The 27,925-nt window shown below is 40.9% G+C and overlaps 1 protein-coding gene across 4 annotated transcripts in view; it reads right to left on the minus strand.

Moving 5' to 3' along the window:
• Nucleotides 1-27,925, minus strand: part of LOC122993266 (nuclear receptor coactivator 2-like) — a 66,749-nt gene that overhangs the window by 18,822 nt on the left and 20,002 nt on the right. For all 4 annotated transcript variants that reach the window (XM_044367272.1, XM_044367273.1, XM_044367270.1 and 1 more), the window contains 9 exons: nt 15,912-16,022; nt 14,854-15,026; nt 10,951-11,054; nt 9,442-9,619; nt 8,352-8,540; nt 6,906-7,007; nt 6,115-6,255; nt 5,519-5,666; nt 1,967-3,236 (listed from right to left, as the gene is read on the minus strand). In XM_044367272.1, coding sequence (XP_044223207.1) covers nt 1,967-3,236; nt 5,519-5,666; nt 6,115-6,255; nt 6,906-7,007; nt 8,352-8,540; nt 9,442-9,619; nt 10,951-11,054; nt 14,854-15,026; nt 15,912-16,003 — 2,397 coding nt within the window. In that variant the 5' untranslated portion in view covers nt 16,004-16,022. The remainder of the gene's footprint in view (nt 1-1,966; nt 3,237-5,518; nt 5,667-6,114; nt 6,256-6,905; nt 7,008-8,351; nt 8,541-9,441; nt 9,620-10,950; nt 11,055-14,853; nt 15,027-15,911; nt 16,023-27,925) is intronic.

Here is a 27,925-nt window from a genome sequence, read left to right on the forward strand (position 1 = left end):
CATGTTTTTTCTATATACAGTATTGTCAGAAGCCTTCTCTCTCTCTCTGTTTCTCTTCCTCTCTCTCTAACACACACACACATACACACATCAGGTGATGAAAGCCCAAGGAAGTGGCTGTATAAACACAGGCTGTCTATAGACTTGTGCCAGACATCATCTTTTACTCTTGTGGGAGCTGTGTACACACATGTACATACAAAGTACAACACAGACAAACATGCGGTCGTGTACACCAGCACACGCTAACACACAACGCTATAAGCCATGTAAACAGAACTCACATACAGGACATTAACGCTCTCACTGTAACTCACAGCCACAAAAAAACCTGATGTTGTATTGGAAGTTCTCAGTCGAAAACACTCTCGGTTTCCCTTTTTTTCCCCCCCCTCTCTCTCACACACACACACACACACACACACATGCTAAAGCCCTTACAGTACTCCTCTGCCTCCCTTTCCCAAGTGTCTTGTGTTTCAGGGTGTGTACTAACTCCTGACAGCCTGCCATCGGCTGCCTGAAGTGGAAGCCAACAAATATACGACAGAACCAAAACGACGAGCGTGAGCCAAGCGGCTACTGTGCTTCTCACTGGAAGGTGTTTATAGGAGCTGTTACATACATCCTTATGCGAGTCTGTTAAGTGGACAGTTTCCTGGAGCATTTTTTTTATTCCCTCGGAAGACAAAGTTCCCGTCATGTGTTGCTTAATTTGTCTTCTCCGCATGACGTGCCAGATACTACCAGAACAAATTTTAAGCCGTTAAATTTGGTAACGACGTTAACGGTTCCCGAAGGATGAATATAAATGACTTTATGTGACTTTCCATGTAGCGACCGTGAGCCTTTTTGAAATTTAAGTCGCAGTTTGTGACAGGAAAGCTGTAAAACTACAGATGGAAATCCCATCAGCCTCAGTTATACTGGGAGATAAATGATTTTTACTAAGAAATGTACATGTTATGTTGAGGATATGGTGTTTGTAGGCTTGGGAACCGATAGTCAGTTACATTGTGGATCTGGATCCGATAATAACAAATCTGATATCAAACACTTTAAGAGATTATGTAAGCTGTTTCAAATTGACATTCATTTCAGTAACTTGACTTTTGGCGTTTGTGAGAGAAAGGAAACATCACTCTGTACCACCGCTGTCACCCTGACTTAAACGTCTGTATGTAGCTGATTGCGTCACGTCAGTGTCACGAGTCCAAAATCTCCCAGATAAACTTTCATTCGACAAAGTTCAACAGTTTTTTGCATAACACATCAATATCTCGTCATCTCATTTTCAGATTGACGCCACCACTTGAGGAATTGAATTAGGCTTTTACTAAAAACTGCAGCGTATTGATTTAGTTGCAAACGTTGAACAGTAAACCTAGTTAGGTTCTATAATCAATTAGAAAGGTTGTGATTCAATAAAAGGTATTAAACCACAACCTTCAATGTTTGACTTTGTTATAGTGCCTACAAATTTAAAACTTTCCCTCCAGCTCACTTTTAGGTGCTTTGAAACTCAAATATTTAAACATACTGATTTTTAAAATAGTGCATAAAGTCTTGAAAATTTTATTTGAGGGTTAAAGCGATGGTAAAATAGATGGAGAGAAAGTAACCATTTAGATTCCCAATATGTGGTCAGTTTATCCAAATAACGCCTATGATCTGTGCAGCTCTTTGATATTTCACTGCTGGATCTAATGTCTCTGTAGCATTTTGATATCTTGACACCATAGCAGAGATTCACTTACACGTTCAGTATCAATGTTTTTGCAACTTGTTAAATACTTTAATTGACATTTTCTCATTTTGTTGAGAGAAAACTTGATTCAGCAGCGTCATGTTTCTAGCAAAAACATATTTGCTGTTGCAATTTAGTTGTATATGAACGTTAATTTCTAGGAGACAAAGTCGAACCATGACTATCACTGTCAACAACATCGTAACTCTCATCACTGACCTGGTCCGCCATGTTGAAACCTGGATCCTGTTTCTCTGTCTTGATGTTGGACAGCTTTGGTCCGTCGCTCGGTTCCATTTTGATGGTTTTATCCGGGATGCCGTTATCATCCTTATCCAACAGATAGCGAAGCAACGCGTTGTCTTTCTTTTTGGGGCTCCCCGGCTCCTGTTTTGCAGTGAGTTCGCCCAGGGCGGCCATGTTGTCCCCCACGGCTGACTCGGGACCGATGGGGTCTTTTCCGGTAGCTTCAGCTGTTAGCTTGGCCAGCTCCACAGGTGAGGTGCTGTTCTGCAGCAACCTGTGGAGAATTTTATGTTTCTCCTTTAACGAGGTGGAGTGGTTGTTATGCCCGGCCCCTAAACCAGCCCCACCGACACCCCCTATCCCAACCAGGTCCTTACAGTCCTGATCGTCACCCAGGGACCCGGGTGGTGAGCAGGGATCAGGGGGTTCTAACTTGGTGGTGAGGAGCTGGAGCAACTTGGTGTGCCCTTTGGTGTTAAGAAGGCGGTTTGAGGCGTCGCCAAGCTCCCCCAGGCTTCCATTACCTCCAAAGCTGTCGGGGTCCCCGTCTTTCCCCTGCCCCTGATCACCCTCCTGGCTCTGGGATGACAACAAGTCTTGCTGCTCCCCAAAAGTTCCAAATAAGTCAGCCTCTAAACTGGGATTGTCCTTGGCTAGTTGGCTACCAGTGCTGCTGCTGTGAAGAGGGCTCTGAAGGCCATCGGGTTTTCTGTCAGGTGACTCTGGATGCTGCCCCTCGCTGAGTCCCTGGGAAACCCTGTGGCCCTGGCTGAGGGCCTGCAGCGCACTAAGGGAGTTGGTGCTGAACCCCTGGCTGTTTCCTGTGCTGCTGCATACGGACGCTGGCGAGTGGAGGCCGGCCGCGGGAGAGAAAGAACCAGGGGGATGTTGGGGGAGGTGAGGGCTGCTACAGCTGCTGCTGCCAGCCGCTATACCGGGGCTGTGGCGATGACGAGGAGATAACATGGCACCCTGGGCCCTTGAGGTGACGCTGGGGCTTCCCTGGGCCGAGGGGCTGCCCAGCTTGAGTACATGGCTGTTTCCCTGAGGCGTGGGCGCCCGGCCCGTCATGGAACCCTGGCACCCAAAACCACGCCCAGGGGTGCTGGTGGCTGTGGAGGAGTGGTGGGTGTTGCTGGTGACACTGCCGTCAGGGGAAGGGGAGGGACCGCTCACGCTGGTCGGGGTCATCGGCTTGGCCATGCCCTGGCCGCCAGTTATGTCTGGGGTCATGCCGCCCTCCCTGCAAGGAAATGAAAGCAGACATAAGAATCAGTCCCGATCCAGTGAGTGCAGGTCGCACATAGACAGAATGTGTGATATGTGTAAATGTGTGAAGTTTGAATAAGGTGTTGTTAGTAAACACCTTAGTTAGTAATTATTCCCTGAGTAAATAATGTGTGACAATACAATTCACTATATAGGGGAAAAAGCCTATGTAAGCTGTCAAGTTCAACAATTGTAATATGGATGATATGGAGGCAGAAAATGATTTAAGTGAAGCAGAATCCATAACAAGAAGATATTAAACCACTTATAGTCATCTTGTTACTACAGTTTATATATATCCTTCGTTAATGGGGAATTTTTCCTTCAATGTAAATTTTTTTTTTTTCAAATATATTTAAAATATATCTATGTATTATTTTTAGTGATTTCTTTGGCAACTATTTTTACAACTTTTTGTTTTTTGACATTAGTGTGTCATATTGAAACTGTTTCTTTATATTGCTTGCTTGAGTGGTTGATCATGATGTCAGCATGATGTCATCAACTTAGTGCATTTATAAACTTTGCCTTTTGTAATGTGACTCATCTTCCTGATAAAGACCTCGCAGGGTCAAAACATTGCCTGTTTGTGACAAATGATGAATGAATGATTGTGTTTACATAACACGCTAAAAATAGGAATTTCATAGATAAATGTCTAAATCTGGTCTTTAATTGTGAATATATGTGAAATTAATGGACACCTGCCGACCAACCAGATATTGAGAATTCTCACTGGCCATGATATAAACCAATTAAACTGTATGTATATATTGCTATACCATACATATCACGCCTAATTCTCCAGGATTTTTATTATACAGTTTTTGATTTTGACAAAAGGAAAAAAAATGCTCAAAATAAGCGAGTAAGTGGACTTTGAGTGAAGATATTTTTCTCAAACTGTTTTCAATTTCTTTATTTTAAAAATGATAACAAGTATTATAATAAGCAGTGATTTTCTAACTGGTGAATTTCAGTAAATGTTTATTAAAAGTCCTGAATAGCATTTTAGATTTTAAAAAGAACACGCAACGTAGGTGGTTAAATCACCGCCTTTCACTCAGCGTCGATCAGTCATGTCATGAAGTAAACCAGTTTGCAGCTCTGAAACAGTGTACACAACTGAGAAAACAAAGTTGTAACAAGGCCTGAAGCTGTAACAGAGAGAGCGCTTTAAAACATGGATCGGCCTCGGCCCCACACCGAACGCACAAAGCTCTCATTGTGCTGAACGCTGGAGCGATAATTTTGAATGTGAAACTTGTGGAAGTAAAAAGGCCAAGTTCTTGCCGTTGATCCCTGAATGCCCCGGGTAACAGTCCTGGCATTGTTTCCTGACCGCTGTCCAATTCCTGACTCTGAACGGTCATACCAACGGCTGGATGTTGGTCGTGGTGGGAGGGAGGGATGGAGGTACTGTTAGATTGGACTGGCTGGTAGCGCTTGTGTCAGTTTTGTCAATACATATGGCGACGGTTCTGAATAAGACTCTTTGTTCCTAATCCACATTACAGTGCGCCCCCCCCCCCCCCCCCCCCCCCCCCTTCACCACACTTCTTTGTCTAAATCAAGAGGAAACCACAAAGACTGAGCGAGAACATGTGATCTGACAGCAGAGAGAAGAGGGGGAAGACATGCTGTAAAAGATGAATCTCTAAATGTGTAATTAAGATCATTGTGTCTTAAGTTTCTCAAGATGATTTTAAAGAAATACAGAGAGAAACAGGGACGCATTAAAGTGCAGCTACAGGGCCAAATTGGATAATTATCACCAAGAAATCGTATAACTTGACTCCTCAAACAAAGATTTGCATCTAGGAATTAGTGGAAACGTAAGTAGCTTTCTCTGCTGTTGCTGTACTGTAGAATATTTATCGCCTTTGACCATACAATGTTTCTGTTCTTTGTTGCAGACTAACTTTGGGTTTAAAGCTCAGATTGAACAAGTGTATTTTTGCTTATTTGCGTACTTCTGTCCGTTAACTTTACTGTAACGATCTTGAATTAAATACAATTTATTTCAAGGAAGCACACGTTTCTTGTCTAGTGAGGCTCTTATTTAGTTTTTGTTAGACTTTACAGACACAACAGAAAACAACTGGGCCCAAAAAGACATGAAAGAAAGGTTTGAGACCATCCAGGGAAGAACTGATGATGCACAATGGATGGATGTGATGATTAAGAGTTAGATAGGAAACTTCTTTAATTAATCTTAAAAGACAAAGACAGAGGCAGAGACGGCGTGGCTGATACCTCTGCAGGATGTGCAGGGACATGTAGAGCTGTGGTTCGTTAGTGGCTGGAGATCGGACCAGTTTGCTCTTGGTATGAGCCGAGACGATGGTGCCGTTGGACAGGGAGAACCGGTACAGAGGGCTGAGCGCATGGCCGCTCCTCAACACTGTAAGACACACAGACAGCAACGGAGAGAAAATGACAAATTACGCTTGGAGAAAAATGTCATCATCATGATGATAGCACATGATTGAAAACCACTAAGCAAAACAGAATATGTTACGCTTCCTATAAACAAATTCCCAGAAAAGCATTTTTGATCATTCATATAATGCTACAGACTCAGTGAATACTGGAACATTTCCAGCATGGACATTAGGCACATTATCCTTCTCCTGCCACTGAATCCTCAAAGAAATTCTACAGCACTAGACCTAATCAGCCCCACATTGAACCTGCTTAGCGGCCGGCAGCACACTGTAGTGTTTTCAGCTACCGAATGAAAACAAAGAGGTTTTTAATAGTAAAGAAAACATATAAAGCTGAAAAAGCCTCCATCAGATTTAGTTCATCAGTCGCAGACCGCAGGGTGACGTCTGACTCGTCTCACTGACCCTCTTGCTGATGTTTCTTGGCGAAGGACATTTCCCCGTCATTCTGCAGGTGAAACCTCTGGATGCAGCGGCGGACCAGGTCCTCCCAGCCCGGCTTCATGGACGCCCGCAGCAGACTGGTGTCCAGGGACGTGATCTTACCTGGACAGGTGGAAGACGGCAACAATATTAGGGGTCGTGCTTTAGACGTTTGCCTGCAGTAGGGTAATACAGTAACGAGGGCTGCAACTAACGGTTATTTTCGTCATCGAATGATCTGTTGATAATTTTCTCGATTAATCAAGTAGTTGTTTAGTCTATAAACTGTCAGAATAGCGTGAAATATGTCTTCCCAGAGCCCAAGGCCATGTCCTATAATGTCTTGTTTTTTCCCAACCAACAGTCAACAATCCAAAGATGTTCAGTTTACTATCACAGAAGACTAAAGAAACCAGAAAAACAGAGAATTTTGGCTTTTTTTTTCCTTAAAAATAACGAATCAATTACGAAAATAGTTGGTGATTAATTTCTTGTCAATCAACTATTTGATTAATAGACTAATCGGTGCACCTCTAACTGTAACTTCCATAACCTATGTGCAAGTATGCACCTTGCTGGAGTGTCTTAGAGAAAAACACCAACAATCCAAACAGCTTCTGACCTCTGACCTCAAACCTGACCTGAAAATGTTTTCACCTATGTCATACTCATTGCATGAGAAGTGGATGACATCATTGTATATCAGCAAACCACTACATTGATACATTGCTCACACAACCTTTTCACAGTAAAACCTTCCCCTGCAGTCCTACCTTGAAGGTCCTGGCGTGTGGTGAAGCTCTCATACGAGGGCATCGCAGGTCTCTCTTTGACGGGGACTCTTCGTGCCACACAGATGAGACAAGACTGGAAATCTGCATGTTTGAAAAATAATCCTTTAGACACATACGACTAAATACAACAGGGCATAGCATGTATGTAAGAGTGTGGGTTGCATAAAACAATGTGATCTACAAGGAGTGTGTGTTTTTTTTTCAATTAGTGGAAGTTAACACCCCAAAAGAAATACAATTCTCTTTGTGTGTGTGTGTGTTTGTAGGTAAGTGTGAGCTCACTTTTCCTCTCATGGGTGGTCTTGTTGTGGTTCCCCACCTATAAGAGCTTCTCACAGCTCAACTGCAGTGTGTGTGTGCCCAAAACTCACTTAAGTCCTCAACATAAATCCCAAATAACAGTTTAACCTTCAACGCCATCCTCAATGTCAATCCGGGCCTCGTCTTTAATCAGCCTCATCGCAGTTGAATCTGGAGAGAGCCACCGAAGTAGATCAAGGAATCTCTGATTGATTAAAATGTAATAATTGTACTTTGCTTCTTTGCTGTATAACCCCAACATCATCTCAAACATCAACTGTGACCTGAGCTTCAACCATTGTCTCGTTTCAAAAGTCAACCCAAATTTTAACCTCAGTTGCAGTTTCATTTAATCATCAACCTCAACCCCTCGCTTTAACCTTTATACAAGCTTGACACTTAATCCTATATTTAACCTCAAACCTTGCTTTTACATCATCCGGAGCCTCGTGACTCTTATTCACCATCCTCTACATGATCCATCCTCAACCACGACATCCCGGCCTCAATGTGAAACCCACCCACACCTTCACCTGAACTTTAAACCTCAACCTCAGTTTCACCCACAGCTGTAAAAAAAAAAAACAACCTCAGCCTCATCATCTCAACCTGCAGCCCTTCAGTCTGTCCACTAGACATCCTCCTCCTGTCGAAGCAGAGATTGGCACAATATCTGGTTGTCAGACATCTAAAATTAGAGTACCAGACACATTCTTTTCCCTGGTGTGTATGTGTGTGTGATAAGACAAGATGGGAAGATGACAAAGTGCCATATACTAATTAGTCTCTCCCGGTGGATGAGAGGAAAAGCAGAGAGGAGAGATGATGAAAGGAGGACAGGACACGAGAGACCGGGAGACTGGGGATGGAGTGAGTGAGTGATGGAATGCCAGAAAAGTCAAGATAGAGATGAAAAGACGGAAAGAAAAGATCGAGGGGAGGAAGTAGAAAAAGCGACGGGGATATCAAACAAATAGGACTGAACAAGGGTAACAAAGGAGAGACCAGATCAAGAGAGATTAAGAAGAAAAGATAATAAAAAACAGGCAGGCAGAATCAGAGAAAGTGAAAAAGGAAACATCCACGTGAAAGATGAACAGAGAGATATAGGGACAAAACATGTACCTTCCCCCTCTTCCTTTATAGACTTGGGTTCCGAGACGGCGAAACACTGCATGGTCTCGTACTTCTGCTGCGGCGTCTCCTGCTGGTCGGACACCGGCCGGGCTTCACCGTCGACGTGAGGGTTCACCAACATGCGACAGTTGAAGGTGTGGCTGTTCCTGCCGGACGAATCACTGCCCCGATGATTGACTGGATGATAAAGAGAGACACCGGACCGAAGAAACATTCGTTAAAAAAAAGGAAGAGATGATTTTTCTGGCGCCGATATAATCATTACAACTATCATATCCTATACAGCTCGGGAGCATAATACTCACCTGCTAATGTGTACTTAACAATATTTAACTTTGATCTGGTATTGTGAGGTATCTAGCTAGCAGAATTGGAGAAACTAGCAGTAAAATATATTAACATGATGTAGTGCTTAGAGCTACATTGTCATTAGCTAGACCTTTATTTCAGTGGTCAGTTTCTCTCAGTGAGCTCCGTGAGCTTGCGGAGAGGTGAGGTATGTTTGTGCAAGATTAACATAACATTAACATTGTTTGCTCTGCTAAATTAGCCAGCCCTGTCCGGGTTGATTAAGGTGACTCATCACGAGCTCAAACTTAAGAGCACTTTGAAACAGACTCGAGAGAATTTTACAGCAGTGTGACGGCAATGTAAATGTTTTGTTTTGTTAGTGCATTTCTTAATGTCTATTTGACAGTGTAAACTGTCAAAAAGCATATGTAAATGTGTTTAATCAGCTTTGTTGACCTGACTATACAGTTATAAATATCTAGCAACTGGGCTAATTTAGCAAAGCAGCTAATAGCAATTAAATATTAGACAGAACATGCTACTAGCCATGTAGCATGAGCAAATTAGATGTTTAATCTTGATTATCTAGATAAGAAGAATCTTTCCTGTTGTTTTTAGTGTTTTAAACTACCAAAACAGGAAAAAAAAAAGTAACCCAGCTCATGTTAATAAAGAAAAGCTTGTTCTCTGTCACTGCTGCCAAACAGTTAAGCACCTCCAATATGGCTGCCAAGGAAACATCTGACATCATCTGACCACCTTCCAGCAAACATTCAGTGACACCCACCTAGGCTTTTGGGCAAGAGGTTCTTGATGAACTCTGCATGATCTCCGACATGCAGCACGCTGTACACGCTGGTGTTCATCAGTTCCTCCTGCTGGTAGTGCAGATACTGGCTGACGTTCTCTGACACAAACACTATGTTGCCCTCCATGTTGACCACAAAGAAGAAGCCATCCAGGGCCTGCGGGGCGAGGAGAAAGCCGGGACAACAAAAAGGAGAGGAGAAGAAAAGAGGAGGTAGAGGAGAAATAAGGTGTGGGTGAGAGAAATATGAGAGGTGGAAGAAGAGGAAGAAAATGAAATATCACAAAAGGTACGAGATGAAAGGAGATAATGAGGAAGTTTGGATGGAGGAGGGGGGATGAAGTAGGAGGAAGAATAGAGACTGCATGTTAATTAAGGCATCAAAGCATCATAACAACAACACTTGATTAAAAAAAATGTAGGGATGAAATGTTGAGGTGTTACTACTCCAGTGTTTGCTTGCTGAAAATATACCAATTAAAGAGCAGGTTAGTTTGTTTTTATTTAATATAGTTTGAGATGAAATTTAATGGTGTGCTACAAAATATCCATAGCATCTATTGAATGATTAAAATCTAGCGTGCATCTTGCAGCGTGCTACCATGATTCAAGGTGTTACAGTAAGTCTACAGTGGCCTCTAACACAGTGTGAGTCTGTGTGTGTGTGTGTGTGTGTGTGTGTATTTTTCCATTCTTTCATTCTTGTTAACTCAGCATTTTCCAGCTATATGTACACACTGTGATTTGTCCTTTAGCCTGCCACATGTCTACACAACCGTGCTACTGTATGTCTGCCTGCTTCCGCCCTGACGCCGCTGTAGAAAATATAATAGAATAAAATAGAATAAAAACAGGAAATCTTGGCTTGATGTCTATCTTTCAGACTCTAAGCGGACACCTCAGCCAAACGTTGAAGCTAGTGAGTTGCTATATATAGCCTGTGTGTGTGTTCAGGCTCCTCCCTACCTTTTCTAATCTGGCTTTTCACAAAGGTATTTATACCTCATTGGGTTCCATGTTATACGTCACTGTACACCCATGCACACACACACACACACACACACACACACACACACATACACATAACACATACACACTCATGTAGGCTTGATGACGGCATAGTCGCTGGCCAGAGGAACCCTTATCTTTCTGCGTCACTGCAGAGTGAGAAGCTATTTAAAGTCAGAAAGACGCTCCAACTGCTCTAAACATGTTTCCTCTACGTTTGCACTTTTGCAAGTCAGTCAGTTGGACACAGGAAGCTTGTGAACAGCTCCCAAAATGATGGATTACTTCCCTATTTTTTTAATAATTAGATCATTTAAATAACAATTAAGAAATAAAAACTGCATGTTCACCTCTCCTCTGTCTCCTCCACCTTTGTATCTTCAGCTTTGTTCTGTTTTGGATCCGTATCGCTTTGACCTTTGAACTCTTTTCTTGTGGGAATGATAACACAAGTGGACTAAACATTCGTTTGAACCCTACCTCCAGCATCATGGGTCCGAGAGCATCTTTATCAATGACACCCTGTCCTGTGGAGGAGACGTCAGCCTTCTGCACCTCCTCCGCATCAGCCACTGGAGCTTTTTCTGTAAAACAAAATGAAGAGAAATGTGAAAATAACCTAAATTTCTAAAAAAAAAAAAAAAATCTCCGGAACAGAAATCACGTTAAAATTACTTGTGAAACTATAAATGCCTTTATCTATAAGTTTAATTATAGACGGACAGATGTGTCATTCATTCCTGAACAGAAAACAAAACTACACAATGTATTTCAGGTTTTTCGGCGAACGTCTGACTCATCGCTGACAAAGTGAAATAGCGTGTTAAACGTTTATGTCGAATATCAAAAGAAAAGCTGGTTTTGAATGAAGTGACTGGCTGTATTTTTATCACACAATCTGTTTGTCTTCCTGGAACATCTTGTCAGAATGAAACTTTTTGCTGCAACACCGTCGTTCACAGAATATTTTCTTTTCCCGGAAAACACTGACAGTGTTTTTTTTTTTTTTTTGTGATGACACCGCCTTCAGGAAAACACACACCCTCTCACACCCACTGTGGTTTTTTTTTTTTTTTTTTTTTTTTTGCATGAGGACATTCCACTGATTAAATTCATTGGCTAGTCTCTCATTTACCCTTCAGTAAATAACACCTTCTGTTCGTGTAAACTATACCGCAACTCCACCGCCGACACAATGCCGCGCCGTCAAACCTGCGGGTTCGAGAGTGCCTGGAATGTCATGGAGAGCAGGTATTACCATGCTAATGTGCGGTACATTACACACATTTATAGTCATATTAGCCCCGTCTCTACTCTCCTCCCTGGCTGTACCACTGGACTGTTAAGCCTCCCATGGCCCCATTAGGCCACATAGCTGACATTCCTGTTGTGGGACCAGAGCTGTACAGTGTCATCAGCCCTAAAACCCTATCACTGCAGAGCCTGGAGGGACTGCTATGTAGGTTGGAGAGTGTTAAAGCTGCAGATAACACATACAGAATACTGGCCGAGTGACACTTTATGTGACCTAATGTTACGAGAAGTAGTGAGACGTCACATGACACGACACAGCAGCTGCCTGCCTGCCTGCCCGTCATGTGTCAGCTGTGTGTGGAGGTGTTTTATGCTAAAGGAGGAAAAAAGCAAAACAGCAGAATGAAGGTTTCCAGGAGCAAAGTCAGAGTTGTAAACCTCAACACCGCAACATTGATAAAACTGTTGCACCCTGCAGATGATGGAGATATGCAAGCAACAGACAGCAAGAGAAGCAACTAACAATTTTGGAAGAACATCATTATAAATAAATAACCGACTCTTTTCTTTAGTTGACAGTGAAGGGGTTTTGACATATGATTAATTAAACTGCATATGACTGGAGTATTAATAGCTTAACAGTGGAAAAATCTGAAAAAAATACATTGGTACCATACAGGGAAATACTCAAGGTTGTGGTATTGGTGTTGAACTAGTAGTATTGAGCTGTTTCAGGTACATATACAGTACTGTGCAAAGGTTTAAGGCATTAAAAGTAAAGTGAGGATGCTTTCAAATGCCATGAATAGTTTTATTTACTATTCCTCTGGTCTGCAGTACTGACAAATACTCAGCTCATAATGATATGCACTTATAATATAAAATGAGCTAAAAGAACACACACACACTCCTCACATTGAAAAGTACACACATACACAACAATTATTATTAGATACTATAGCTGTAAAGGATTTCTTTCAAACATACACACTGAGTAGAAATCACACAGCAGGCACACACACACACACACACACACACACACACACACACACACACACTCCTCCTCTATTCTATAATTTGACCCTGCAATTAAATATGTGTACTTGTGGGCCAAACACACACACACACACCACCACACACACACACACACACACACACACAAGCAGGATATCATTTTCTCTTGCGTGTGAATGTGCATGCACTGACATTTCTCTATGAACTATTTTCCAACCAATTCTTTCCATCTACTGTGATTTATACGTTTCTGCTGGTTTGATTTTGTGCGTTTCTGTTCAGTTAAATAAATACATTTTGTTTAAAATCCACATCGGTTAAATAAGGCTGCCGGACAGCAGCGTGTGTCTGAAGTCGACAGCTGTGTGACTTGTGTATTATCTGTGTGTGTGTGTGTGTGTGTGTGTGTGTGTGTGTGCTTATTCAGCTGTTGTTTTCAGACACATAAACAGTGTTTCAACACATGAACACCGACCGGCTGAGTGTAGGAACAAAAAGAAGGAGTGGGACGACGTGATAACGAGCGATGAGAGCGGGGAGGGGGGAAAAAAAAAAAAAAAGGGGGAGAACGATAAGAGTGAGAGAGGAAGGATAGAAAGAAAGGAAAGGAGAGAGAGGCGATAAAGAGAGAGAGAGAAAGTTAATGTAGCGAGGAAGGGACAGAGGAGAAGAAAGTGTTGGGAGGGAGAGGAGAGAGGGTAGAAAAGTGAAAAGGAAAGTAAATGAAAGAGAGAGTATTGGAGTAACGGTGGGAAAGAAATGTTTAAAAATAAATAAATAAAGGGAGGTGAAAGAGACGTGAGAGACGGGAGGTGAGAAATAATAACGAAGGTGATGGGAAGGAGAGAAAAAGGGGAAGAAGAGCAGGAGGAAGGGACGCTTGGAAACCGAGAAGATCCGCCTGCTTCCCTCTGCAGGCTTGCATCATGTTGGTGAGTGTTACATAACAGCTCTGCCTCAGTCTGTCTCCTCACCATCATCACACACACATTATCATTACAGAGTCCGTGTGAACGTTTCCTCTTTATATGTCTCGGTTTGCTTCACGTCCACTCCGCTGAGGTCCTAGATGAGCAGGAATCAGACACACGAGGACAATATAAAAAAGGAGTTTCCGAATTCGGACCAATCACAGGGAAGGGTTCGGTTTTAATCTTGTGTACTTTTCTTGAATCAACACTCCGTTAGCTGTTCAACCCACGTTAACAAAAGCCTTTAATGGCGTTATCATAGTGTTTCTTTCATAGTCTATAGTTGGATTCACACGCACACATAAAAGTTTAACTTGGAAGGAGCCTGAAAAAAAAGTTAATTGAGCATCTCATTTGTTGCTCGGTTGATGTGTTCCCCGCCGCTTAACTACAGACAATCATCACTTTCTACAGCGGCCGCGTTCTCCCTGTGGCACTTTTCCCATGATTGCTGTTTTGAGGAACTTGAATAGAGTCTCTCTTTCACCATGAAATGGTTGTCTGAGAAAAAAAAAAAAAAAAAAAAAATACATTTTCGATTTCACTCGCTTCTTTCTTTAGAAGTTGAAGTTTTCTCCATTCATCTCTGCTCTGTGAAAACAGAATTCCAGGAAGACAGATTTTTTTTTTTTTTTTTTTTTTTTTTGTAAAACAGCTTCATTATTTGTGCCTGCAGCATCTTTCTACAGGTCTTAACGGAAACTGTGATACACACATGTTAGGGGAAACACCAGTAAAATCACATGGAAGTTCACTTCGTCGGAGATTCAGAGATAAGTGTGATTTCAGTCTTTGTAATGTCAGCTAAGCGCGACGAAGCGGCTGGTTGTCGTAGATACGAGAAAATACAAGAGATGTAAACAGAAGCGCAGATAAAAAAGATTCCAAAAAAGCTGATTTATAGGAATAACGATGAAAGTGTGACAGTTTGAATTCAGTTTCTGGCTTTAATTACAGTAAACTGTCGGATTCTCTGGACCGTATGTTTCCATGTAACATATACTGTAAACAAAAGTATTATTATTATTACCAAAACTGTAGTAGATGGAGCAGTAGCAGGGCAAAGAAGAATGCGGGGGATGATAATGTCTACTATAATATCACAGCAAGCTCACTAATGAACATGAGCGAAGTAGATCCTCACCCTGTTCCTTGATCTGCCTGATCTGCTTCACCGTCTCTTTGAGGATGGCACATTTGTCTGGTTTGACATTTAGGTCGTCCATGTCGTTGATGTTGGCGAAGATCAGCTCGGCCAGCTCCTCGATGTACTTGTTCTCCTGCTCCCGATTCCTCCTCTCAGTGCTCCTCTTAGGGCTGGAAGAGACAGGAGAGACGGTAAGATGATGATGATGATGATGATGTGTTCGTGTTCACACGGTGCAAACGGTGAAAAAAAAGAGCAGCGAACAAATAGTTCCCCATCAGAAATGTGAATGTCAGGAGTTAGCATGTTTTAACCCTATGAAAACAGAATTAGAAAACTGGTTTTTCAGAAATGTTTGTGAATTATTGTCACATTAGAATAGAGAAAAACAACCTTTTCACCGTCTTTTCACGACCTCAGGCACAACCAGCGTGTCCTGACCTCAGAGCTAACATACAACCCCAGTACGTCGTCTCTGTAACCTTCATGCATCCTCTCGGACACTGAAAGCATGACAACTCCCTAGCTCTTATATAAACTGCTGTTTGTAAAAATGCTGCTGCAGCATTTTCTTCCATCAACCTGCGCGAGCCTCCACTCGTTCCACCATCCTCTCTCTTCCACCTCTCTGTCTCTTACTCCCTGAAACATTTATTCTACCTTTTTTATAAAAAAGATCTACAGAAATCCTTTTTATTTATAACAAATCCCTGATTTTCTGCTGAAACTAAAAGTGTTTGTGATTAGCAACAATTAGCATTTTGTGTTTTTTCTATACTCAATTAATATGACAAGAATCAGAAACAGGAATTAACAAGAAATTAAATTAACAAGCTGAATCAGAATACATGGAAATAAACTATAACGAAGACAATTAATAATTGATTAAATATCTGCACTGAGGTTTGTGGCTTATTATGAGGTATGTACTGAGGTATTGAAACTATTGCAGAGTCTGCATGCATGCATCCTGCAAGCGTTGACATTACGGTAAGGATGTGTTGGTGTGACAGTAAAGTCTATTGAAGGTGTGGACTGCAGATGAAGGTCTTCACCTGGGCCCCAGGAGGTCTGACTGACAGTCCTTCCTCTTCAGAGACTCTCCCCCCCTGGGGGGCTCTGGGGTGTTACCCCCCCCACTACTCATCTTCAGCAAATATCAGCACCTATAGAAAGACAGAGAGAGAGAGAGAGAGAGAAAGAGAAAGAGAGAGAGAGAAAGAGAGAGAGAGAAACAGAGCATTTTTCATTAGAACTGCTGCATGGTGCGTCACCCTCGCTGTCCGGTTCAAATCTAAAAAACAGCGATGAAAGTGATACTGTGGGGAAAAAAAGAGGGGCCATAATTCCTTTTTTTTATCTATGAGGAAACTGTAATCAGACAAACACTCAGACTACTGATGGATCCAACACATATATTTTTATGTCTGAGTATGAACTGTTGCCCTCTGGAAGATGTTACGGGGCCAGTAAATGCAAAACCAACTGTTTCAAGCTCTCCTTCATCTCTACCTACACGAGACTGTTGAACAGAGAACCTGCGTGATTGTTAATCAGTTGTTTATTTTTACGGACTAGGATGTATAATCCAGTGTTCTGGTTTCATGTGTAATACTGACTTATAGTGAGTGTAATACTAGTTAAATTGTTTTATTTAATTGGATATCTAATCTATGGACACTTCCTCCTTTGCACGGTTGGTTTTCAACTTCTCATTGTTTTAAATTTTTTAAACCCCCTTTACTACTTTTATTGTTTTAGGAATAGTGTATACTCTATGTACCAGGGGTACAATACTGTATTTTGTATTGTGTTTTATGTCTTGTATATATGGAGATTATGTACTGATCTTGTATGTATCTTGTATTTTTCTATATGCAGCTGTATTCAACACTTGAGTGCAAGACAAATTTCCCCCTCAGGGACAATAAAATGCATCTTATCTTATCTTTACTACTATTTCAAATCATTTATAGCATATTCATAAAGGTACAGTATTTATAAAATTATAGAATGCATGGTGATACGTTGCCATTTTGAAACCGCAGCCTTCAAAGTCATTATAAGGTAACGGTTATACTTGTTTGTAGACCTGTTTAAACAACATGAATCAGTTAATGAAGGTGTCATAATATTTAAACACTAACGGTTACAACAGTTTCCAAGGAACTCTGTCAAATCTCTGGGAATACACACTTTATACTTGTGATTTCAAAGATCCAAACTGCTTGTTAAATGTGTTGCATCTCTGAATCTTCATCTTTTTTTTAAATGTGTAAACTACTGTAGTAAACTTTAAGCCGTTATGAGGATGCTTCTTGAACTTGGCAGTGCAACAAAAACTTGTTAGCTTATCACTATGACAAAGCAGTTGAACACACAAAAAACAGGATTCATGCCATCCCCTGAGTCATCACTTTCAGCTCCTGTCTTCAGGGAGATGGTAGAGTCCTCTGTGCAAAGAAAAATATCTATAAAAAACATTCATCCCACTTGCCATACATCAGTTAAATCTGTAATTAATGGACATGCTGCTATTGTTTTGAATCCCATGTATCTGGCACTTCTCTTAAATTGGTCTTTAATCATTTTAGATCCTTTTTATCAACTTATTCCTTGCTTTTTTACAAAGTTGCATCTAATATAGTGCACTTAAATGTTTTTAACTCACTGTTTTTATGACTTATGATGTGATATCTGATGTTGATCGTCATGCAAGCTGCAGACTAATGTTTACTTGTGTGCAACAAAGGTGGACAATAAAGTTTTGATTTTGATTTTTAACTAGATGCACTGGTTCCATGCAGGACATGTGCCCGCTGACACAGAAAGCGGCCCCTCTCTCTCTCTCTCTCTGTCCTCAGCGAGCTTCACAGCATCGCGAAGACTTACACAAGAATAAATGTGCTAAACATGTATACAACCTGATAGGATGGTGCATAATCAAACAAGGAGGAGGCTCGTGACTCATGTAAACAATGTACCATTGTAACGTCCCCGCAGGCAACATGTAGGAGGCCCAGTGGGAACACAGTAGGTGTCAATAATTACTTCAGTTAGAAATAGCTAATTCATGTAGGTTTTCACACTGTTCTTACATGAACATTTCTGGCGTTTCAGTTGACGGTCTTTAATAGGAATCGTGATGTTAGGAGGCAAAATGTCCTAATTATAATCATTTTGTGACCCCAGAGTGGAAAGAAGTAAAGTATGAGTAGGTGGAAAAAGATTAAAATTAAACACACGTTGGCAGGGAAAGTTACACCATATGGAGACCTCATGCTGCGAGACCTTCAACCATAAACTGATGACAAAACTCATCTTGTTGGCCTGAAAAACGGCCAGCTATGTGTTTGTCTTTCTGGGGTTTTGACGCATGGTTAGTGCTGACACTAACCGTTATTCTCATTTCTGATCGATCTGCCGACAAAGCATTTTGTCTATAAAATTAAAAAAAAATAGCGAAAAATGTCCGTGACAAAGCCGAAGGTGACATCCTCAAGTGTCTTGTTTTGTCCGACCAACAGTACAGAGTCGAAAGATATTATGTTTACTATCATGTATGTCATAAAAAAGGTGCACTGTGGAGTTTCCTTGTTGTAAATAAATGTGATGTTTACATTCACTGTTATCCAATCCATTTCCTGCTTCTTAAAACATTAGCAAAACTGTTTTTTTGTTGTTTTTTTTTTAAATCCTGCATTGTTTACATCCATGCATGTTTGCTAGCAGTCTTCTTCTTTATCTGCATGCACATGCACGTGCATTCTTGTGTGCGTGCACAAAGCAAACACTAGAGGCAAAAAACTCCACAGGGCACCTTTAAACTCTTCACACTGGAGAAGCTGTAACTAACAAATTTATTTTTCTCCCCTTAAAAATTAGTGAGACAATCATTTATTAAAATAGTTGCTGAAAAATTTTCTGTTTAACAATTAACTGGCTGATCGTTGCAGCTCTAATCAACTGAGCTTATAGGAGTTAGAAGGAAATGAAAAGGGCAAAAACTGACAGATTATCTTCTAACAAGATTACAAATTGATGAAGAATGTGGTGCTTTTGAATGCGACACAAGTGAAGCGGAGTGTAGTTAGTTAGTAGCAGGGGAGGGAATTTTCTATCAGGACTGTAGGCCTTTAAGGCACTTCGACGGGCCAACACATCACCTGACTGTTACATAACAGCCGGTCTGTGGGGCTGATACTGAGCAGATGAAGGCAGGAAAGAGGGATAAGGGAGAGAGAGAAAACAAGAGAGGTGGGGGGAGGGAGAGAGAGAGAGAGAGAGAGAAGGAAAACGATGAGAAAGAAAAGGATAGATAGATGAAGGTGAAAAAAAGGAAGGGAAATGTAAAAAGAGAGGTCTGGATGGAAAGCAGAATGGAGGAAGTAAGGATCAAACACATGAACGATGGGGTTTATTGGTCCGTATGGGAAACATTACTCACACGGACATCAAGTCGGCAAGTGCAAATGTCGTAAAATAAGACAAGCGGGGGGGGGGGGGTTGGATAGGGGAACAAGGGGTAACAGGCAGAAGAAAAATGGGAGGAGGAGGAGGGGCATCTGTTGCTCTAAATGAATAATTAGGCCTGAGGAGGGAGCAGAATATGGCCTAATTACAGAACGAGAGGAGAGGAAGAGGAGAGGAGAGGAAGAGGAGAGGAGAGGAGAGGAAAGAAGAGGAGGATACAGAAAAAATTTGCTTATCAGGTCATGTATAAAAAAAAAAACAACTCAAACAAACAAGTAGTTTAAGTGCTTTCTTTGGTTGTGCTGATAGTAAGTCTTGCTATCACCCAATTTTTTTTTTTTTTTTTATCATATGACTGTGTATGATGAAATACTTAACTTCTGTACAAATAAGGTGTAAAGTTATAACAGTGGCGAACTAAAAAGAGGCTCAGTTTATAGTTTGTGATTAAATACGACAGGAATCTTAGTTGGGTGATGATCTTAAAAGGGGGGGGGGACGTGATCATGCACATTTGCAGGTCTATATTTTTAACGTGGGGCTCTTCTGGATATATCTTTGCATGATTTACAGTTCAAAAAGCTCTTTATTTATCTTACACTGACCCTTTGAAACAGGCCTATTAAGCTCCTGTCTCTTTAAGAGCCTCCCCTCCCGGTGAGTCCTCTCTGTTCTGATTCTCAGCAGACTGCAGGCCGTTACAGAGGCTACGTAAACAAACTATAGTAGTAGGATTTCACTTCTTTTTTTTTTGTTCTTTACTCAAAATAAAAACTTCTCAAATAAATAAATCCTTACATGTTCGAGCCCCGAATCCGATCCCAAATATTGTGAGTGGTAGGGATGTGCAGAGAGCTCAGTATTTGTATCTGTATCTGTATTTGTTGAGGAAGCAAAATTATTTGTATTCACATAAAAGTGGAGAGAGGCTTAAAAATCCTGTTTTTATTATGCTTTTAATTTCAGAAAATTAAAGTGTTACAATAAGTGTTCATGAAGCGTGTGTCAGTAGTTCAGCTTTATCTCTGAAGAACACTCCCAACTCTGGAATTAGGAAATATGCGTCATGTAGCAGGTGGATGTGACTCCCCCTCACTGAGACCTTCTGATAGACGTCACAGCGGAGCAGAGGAGAGACGCTGAGATAACGACGTAACCGACCTGCACGCTGGTATTTGACATGGTTTATTTTTCTTCCCGAAAACAAATCATTTTTGAAATATTTGTATGAAACAAATATTCGTTAAAAAAACCCCCCACTATTTGTGCTTTGCTGAATAATGTATTTGTATTCAGGCACACCCCTAGTGAGTGGACAACGTGAACAACCTGTGGGATAACCTTAGCAACAAACGCTATGGAAAGGACGGCTGTTTGTGGGCATGTACGAACGATCTGAAGTCAGATGTTGGAAATTTGGAAACAGCGGTTTAGAGCAGGCTGAAGCCCTGATTTTTGACTTTCATGGAACATTTTACATACATTCATCTCAAATTCAATACCTTTGACCATGTTTAACAGATATCTGACATCATAACAGTATTAAAATAAACAGAAAACCACAAAAAACACGATTTGTCCCCTTTAAAGTGGTACCCCAGCGACGTAGTACTGCACTTCTATAAAGTTGGGAGACTCACAAGGCAAAGATTTAACTAATGGACGCAGCAGGAATATCCTGACTTTTAGTCCCTAGTGTGGATTAAACCTTCTCTGCCTCCTAAATATCCAGTAAGACCAGTGAAAAAAATGAAAGTGTGCATGTCAGGCTAGATAATGAACGAGCGAGGATAAAGTGGATCAAACTTGTTACTATTAGAATTCATCGCAACTGACATGAATTCAATCAGTGTTTTCTACAAAATATGAAACCTTTCAAGTCACCTTTCACGTCTAGAGGAGTATTTGACACTCAAAAGACAGATGTAATAGTGCTAATGTGACATTATTTTTAGAGCACTTATAGGTTGGTCCACTTCTTGTTTTGGATTATTGAAAGTGAAAAATTCTGAAAATGTGTTTGGTTTTTAAGGGGTTTTTGAGGAGTATTTTTCCTTCCTACCAAGTGAGACGAACTCTAAACATGCCTTTTTATGGAATATTTTGTAGTGTTGTATTTTAGGCGAAGAGGACGGGATTATAAACCATCTCCAAAGAAGAAATTCTGCTACTTTATGTTAGTTTGGCGTAAGTTTTCCAGTAACTAATGATTTTTCAAGTATCTCGGCGATTTAGGTCAACCGTTTCTTCTATAACATTTGGTGGACAAATGTGAACAGAAAGAGGATCTGACATTTGATACAGTCTACTTGCTTTATTAACAATGAAATTAGCATCCTAATTATGACGTGTAAGTTAATTAGTTAGACCTGCCATTCATCTTTGGATCGAGTTAAGTGACCCTTTACCTTTAAGTGCAGCTGCTAGTGCTTTCATCTAGTTATCAAGTAAGCTAAGGCTAATCTCACCATTAAATATACCTTCAAGCTGCACACAAAGACATTAAACAGGCATCAATGAGTTTCTATTAAATAGGAAAAATCTCCAAAATTAAATTAAAGAAAGTTGTTGCATAGCTGTTACAAAGTTACACACGTCTGTCGGTAAAAAACAGAAGACATTTTAACACTCAAATGTCTTTATCCCGTTTAAAGAGTAGTAACGGTGAACAAGATGGGTTATTATTGTTACTGTGAGGTGCAGTGGGTGATGTTGACATCATGTTGACTGGAGATAACATTATCATCATGAGAACCGGACTGGGTGACCTCAGAAGTTGATGAAAGCCTGGCCGAACGTTTCAATCAATGTCCGAAAGGTGCACACACAAAGTCACTGAGCTCACAACCTGGATCACTTAAACATTTCGATCAATTTCTGAAGTAGACACACATGAGCCCACGCTCACAAACACACACATACATATGGAGAGAGACACATATGGCCTTACACACGCACGCGCACACACACACACACACACACACACACACACACGATGAATTAACACTAATGTAGCCTGCGACAAAAGCCTTTGCCCCGTTCAGTCCGATACTAATGCAATCACAGGAGCCAAGAGCTTCACAGAGTGAAGCCATTTAAAAACAATTTGAGCCGGGGAGAAGAGACGAGGCCAGAGGGTCAAACCAGCCATTAAGGAATTAAAGCTGAAGACTGATAACAGCCTGCTTAAGTGGACTTTGTCTCCAGTAGTAACCATTGCTCCTCGGCTCCTTTGTTTGGGTTTCTGAAAAAAAAAAAAATCCTCCGTTGACTAAGGTGTGTTTTTATTCTTCTTTAATTGTTAGAAGTGCTGTATGTAGCTTTTTCACATTAAAGCTGCTTTATTTAGACACATTGAATCATTATTTTAAAGGGAGAGGAAAAGATTGTCTTCTGTGCAAAAGTGTTTTGAATTTCAGAAACATTATCACAAGCGTTAGCGCTGGAATAACACAGAAACTACATCTTATTTCTTTACACTAATCATATTAATGTGTCATAATCAACTTGACAATAATACAGCAAAAATAAAGATATTAAAGTGACATATTGCTACTTGAACTTTCCCAAGCAAACCTTGAAGAGCCTAAATGATTCATTTGTTACTAATGTGAACTCTTTCAAAATAAAATTTGCAAAAAATATGATGACACCCAACTTCACTACTATCTTAAAATGTATTTAACCCTCATGCCTGCAGCCAGCTCCCATAAGGGTTCAGGTGTGTTATCATTTATTTAAACTACAAACTGTGTGCTCAGCTTTCAAGGAAATATCCCGGTAGTCTCTACTTCCTGGTATGTTACAGGTGACAGGGAGCAGGTACAGGTGTCAGACTACAGCCAGATGGAAGTCCAGTGGGAGGAAACAAGAGGTGGAAACAAAGCGGCGTCCAGTCCGTAATTACTGGATACAACCTCCCACGTAGCCTTTCATTGTGATTGACTGTTAAAATAATAACTATGATATTAAAGTGACACAAATACCGTACAATAGGGAATAGCTGGAAAGCTCAATAAACGGTTGAGAGAATGTGTCACGCACCATTTGCGTTACAGACCTACCCTGACGAAATGATAGTTATCACAGATATAAAAGCACACTATGTGTTTTTTTATTAAAGGAGTGAGTCACCCCCCCCCCCCCCCCCCTCAGGCCTTAGCTGGCAAAATAATTGCGGTTTTGAGTGTGCAACAAAAAAATTACACTGACCACGCAGCCTTGTGTAATGATTGACAGCACAATATTAAAACTGTATTTTTCCAGGGATGGTGGAAAACTTCAGTACTTTCAGCTACATTACAGATATTCAGATACATTACTGCAAATCTTTTTGTTTTTCCACAATTAATTTCCACTGTGCACGCTACGGACGACACAACTGCACATTTTTACTGTAATAGTTTATGAGAGTTATGCGCCAACGGCCAAGAGTATGTACATGACAACCTTGAACCTGGAGGTCGGTCATTTATCATACATCTCCCCAAGGATTCGCAAAAACAAAATGAGCTTTAATGGTTTTTTTCCAGACAGTCTTCTCATCTTTACTTTTTGTTTTTCTTTCTAAAAAACAATCTGAGACGCAATAATGACCCTTTGCTTGAAATACCGACATAGTATGCAACCTGTGAAGCTTTTTTTTAAAGGGTAAAATGCCAAAAATACCCAATAATTCTCCACATAGGGATGGTAAAGTCCTTTGACGGAGAACAGTGGATGAAATCACAAAAATGAGGACTATATTGGGAGAATGTAAACATGACAGTATGGTGGTGGGGTGGGGTGGGGGGGGGGGATTGACAGCGATGACTGAGAGGTGGGACCTTCCTTCCATCGGCGTCTAAGCTTCTGTCAAGGCCGCGGTCTAAGCCAGCAAACCCTCTCCCATCACACACAAACATAAAGTAGATTTAATACCCTGCTGCGGCTGGATTAAGAACACCGGCTTCTCCTACACTGAAGGGCCTGCAACATATGCACAAGTGGGTGTGTGTGTGTTTCTGTGATGTGAGTGCATATCCGTGCGTCGGCGTGTCCACGTCAATACGTCCAATCTCTTTATGTGCATCTCTGTCGCTGCTCTGAGCCAGAGTGGCTTTATGGACGGTGGCTTACCGCCTGTTGCCGGGGACAACTGGCATTTTTTTTTGTTTATCTGGCCTGCTTTACGCTGTATCTGTGGGTCGCATCAGAGAGCGTATCTATTCTACATCAAGCTATAGTGACATAAAAAAACTACTCCATAGCCTTTAGCTTAACAAAGAGTGCTTTCACAAAGGGAACATTAAAATGCAACAGTGGAGGGGAAACTTGTACTGCTGCTTTCATTTAAACCCTGAGTTCATTTGAGTCGACACAGCAAATATTCATAAACCATGCTAGACTTACAATGAAATACTCACCCAGTATGTAGTACACCAATACAAGTTACCAGTTAGGCCACAAAGTAGAAGGAACTCCTCTACACATCTCTGCCAACGGTGAACAATCCTCCAACTTGTTGTTATTGCCAAACACATTTTAGTTAGTTAAATTGACTACGTGACCCTGAAAACAACGACGCTTTATATGGAATCAAGACTGTATCTCTGAGGAATGCATTCATCATGCTGACAGGCAAACAGGCAAAAATATATCCACCTTTTTTTTTTAAGGAAAAGTCTCTCCACACACCACTTTTTTTTTTGTCTTTTCAAAGTAAAATACTCTCAGCATCCTGTGAAAACTTTTAGATAATCTTCTCCTTTGTAGTCCGACCACACGAGTATCAATATCTAGTGGTGTATCAAAGATCTCCCACAAACTCACCGCATCACTCACATGAAAGTGAGAAATCTTTCCCAGTGTGACCTCATCTACGTGTTTTCATCTTACTTCCGAATTCCAGCGTTGTTGTTTGTAGTGATACGAAACATTCAAACGCTAAGTCTGGAAAAAAAATGTGTATAATCTTACATAGATTTTTTTATGAACAGTTGTGTGCTTGTATACTAAACCGCTTGATGGATTCACAGGGGACTTCGTTTGATCATATTTGGGAACCTGATTAACATCTAGTAAAATATTTTAGACAAATACTAGTCTGTTCCAATAACCAAGGATCCAACAACTGTTATCTTAAAACAACCTTGAATCCTAAGGCAGTAAAGTTTTTTGACATTTTTTAAAAATCCCTCCAACTTCTGAGGAAAATCATCTATAAAAAAAAGGTGACATAAAGAAAATTTTAATTTTATGCTGAACTGTACGTATGCTGATCTAGTCCAACACTATAGCTGGATATGTAATAATATGGTTTTTATTCCCTCAACACTAGAGAAACTTAAAATCTGACTTCCATGTTCGGGATGGGGATCAGGGCGTGCATCAGCTGGTTGTCCGTCTACAATTCGGCCGTCATGATAACAAACCAGTGGCCGTCTCTCAGCCACCTGGCAGCCTTCTGCTTTTTTACTGAATTGTTGTCAAAGTTTACTGACGCCAGTGTGGTGGAATGGAAAGCAAACGCCTTTCTGTACACTGTGAAGTGAATTGCCATAAAATCCAAGATGTGCACACTCCCAGTGACCCACTTCAACCAGTTCTCTCTATTGACTGACCCTCCACCCCCGCCCCACCCCCGCCCAACCCAACCCAACCCTCACCCCACCCTCCACCCTCCACCCTCCGCCCTCTCAACAAACACAGACTAATTAGTATTTGAATAACACCACGAGTGAAAGTTTGGATGCAGTAGCAGCACTATTCACTAGAAAATACAGAAACCTTTACTTTTGAATTTTAATCTCATCATCGAGATGCTCAGCTGAAGGCTAACGGTTGCCCAAGTGGGATCCGGGGACCTTCAGAGGGTCACTAGGAGAGTTACAAGTGGTCCATAGCAGGATTACAGATTACCTCCTAGAAGTTAACCCAATGACAAAAGCCTTTTCATTAGTGTTTTCTATTACAGCAGTCTGCTCATCTACGGACATTTACACATTTATGGTAAAATCATAAACTCTAAAACCACTAACAAAAGTCTTCTTACACAGGTTTTGCTGAGACAAAGCATCTCAAATTACCATATGGAGCCCTGGAGCCACAACCAAACAAAAAAAACTTGTTGTCTTAAAACCTGTTCAACAATTTAGAAACCACATATTTTGACTGGAAGTAACGAAACACAACAGAAGAACGCTTGTTGTAAAAAACACTTTGCCGGACTGCTGTTCATTTTCTCTGGAAATTCCCTCCGAACAGAGGCGGCTTGTCCAGAAACGACTGATAACTAAGAACTGCAGTGGGCTTGTGGGCTGTCAGGCAGATGTAATCAAACATCATTATTAGTTGGTTTATGCCATGTTATTGATCCTTGAGCAAATATAAATCAGCTAAATAATTGATGTCGACTAATGAATGCTACTTCATACATGTGTTCCCTTTTTTCTCCATGCTGAGCAGCGAATAACTGCGGTTGTACACAGAAAGTCATTGAACTGGTCTTCTTTGTGATTGTATTGCAACATTTTGTCTCATCACAGATTGTGGGGGATAACAAAGTGCTGGTTTCAGTGAACGTACTTATGTGCTGTATCTACTACATCAAAGATTTTGTTTCCTTTAACTTGAGGACTCAAAGCTTTTTTTTTTTTTTTTTGCTTCCACACAAGAACTGATGAGTTTTACATTTCTGTTTTTTTTTTTTTTTTCTGGAATAAGACAAAAAAGAAGAACTGAACATGGACGCAGAGAGAGAGAGCCGTCACCGTGGCTGTTTGCAGGCCCGCTCAGCCAGCAGCAGCTCATTATTGTGCATGTGCAGCTTCATGTAATGTGAGAGCCCGATCGATTATAGACCGGAATCAATAACATTGAACATGCCTGCCCGGATGCTAACTAAATTGTGTACACACACACACACGTGCACGCGCTACTTAGTTTAGTCCAAGGAACTCAACGTTTAACACAAAATCCTAGCAAAGCATAGATCGCATACTACAAAATAAATTGTGTAGAAGAAGACAGCAGGCAACAAACATGCATGAATGGAAAAAAAAACACAGTCATACAGTGACCACAACATTCAGAGGGGGAGTGAGAGAAAGACAGAAAGAAAGAGAAAGTCTTTGTTTATTGTTAGTGACACTTTGCTCTCTTGTCATGCCCTGCGTAGCATCTCAAGTGTTGCATTACAGCCAACATTCAACAACGGGCCAAATCTCAACACCACACTTCTGGGCACGATTTATACACGTCTCTTTGTGTCCAATTTCATATTTCACATATGAAAAAAAAAAAAGAACTTTACTGGATGTTAAACCTTATTTTAGTGTGACGATACAGTCAGCTCACGATTTGGTTTGAGTCATAATACAGTACAGGGATGACTGTTAGCAGCAGAGAGTGTCAAACTCACTTTCACTATTAACTAAAATACATTTGTTTTAAATGATTATAAAACTGATTGTGGAAAATCCTTTGAGATACTGTGATAGGTGTATCCAGAAAATGAACAGTCAACAGTCAAGCTAACACTGCGCAACATTGCTGAATTTCCTTTGCAATAATAATTAATTTCATATCCTCTGATACACTGATAAATTGGATATTA

This window comes from Thunnus albacares, chromosome 12 (genome assembly GCF_914725855.1).
Source record: "Thunnus albacares chromosome 12, fThuAlb1.1, whole genome shotgun sequence".
Lineage (NCBI taxonomy): Eukaryota > Metazoa > Chordata > Actinopteri > Scombriformes > Scombridae > Thunnus > Thunnus albacares.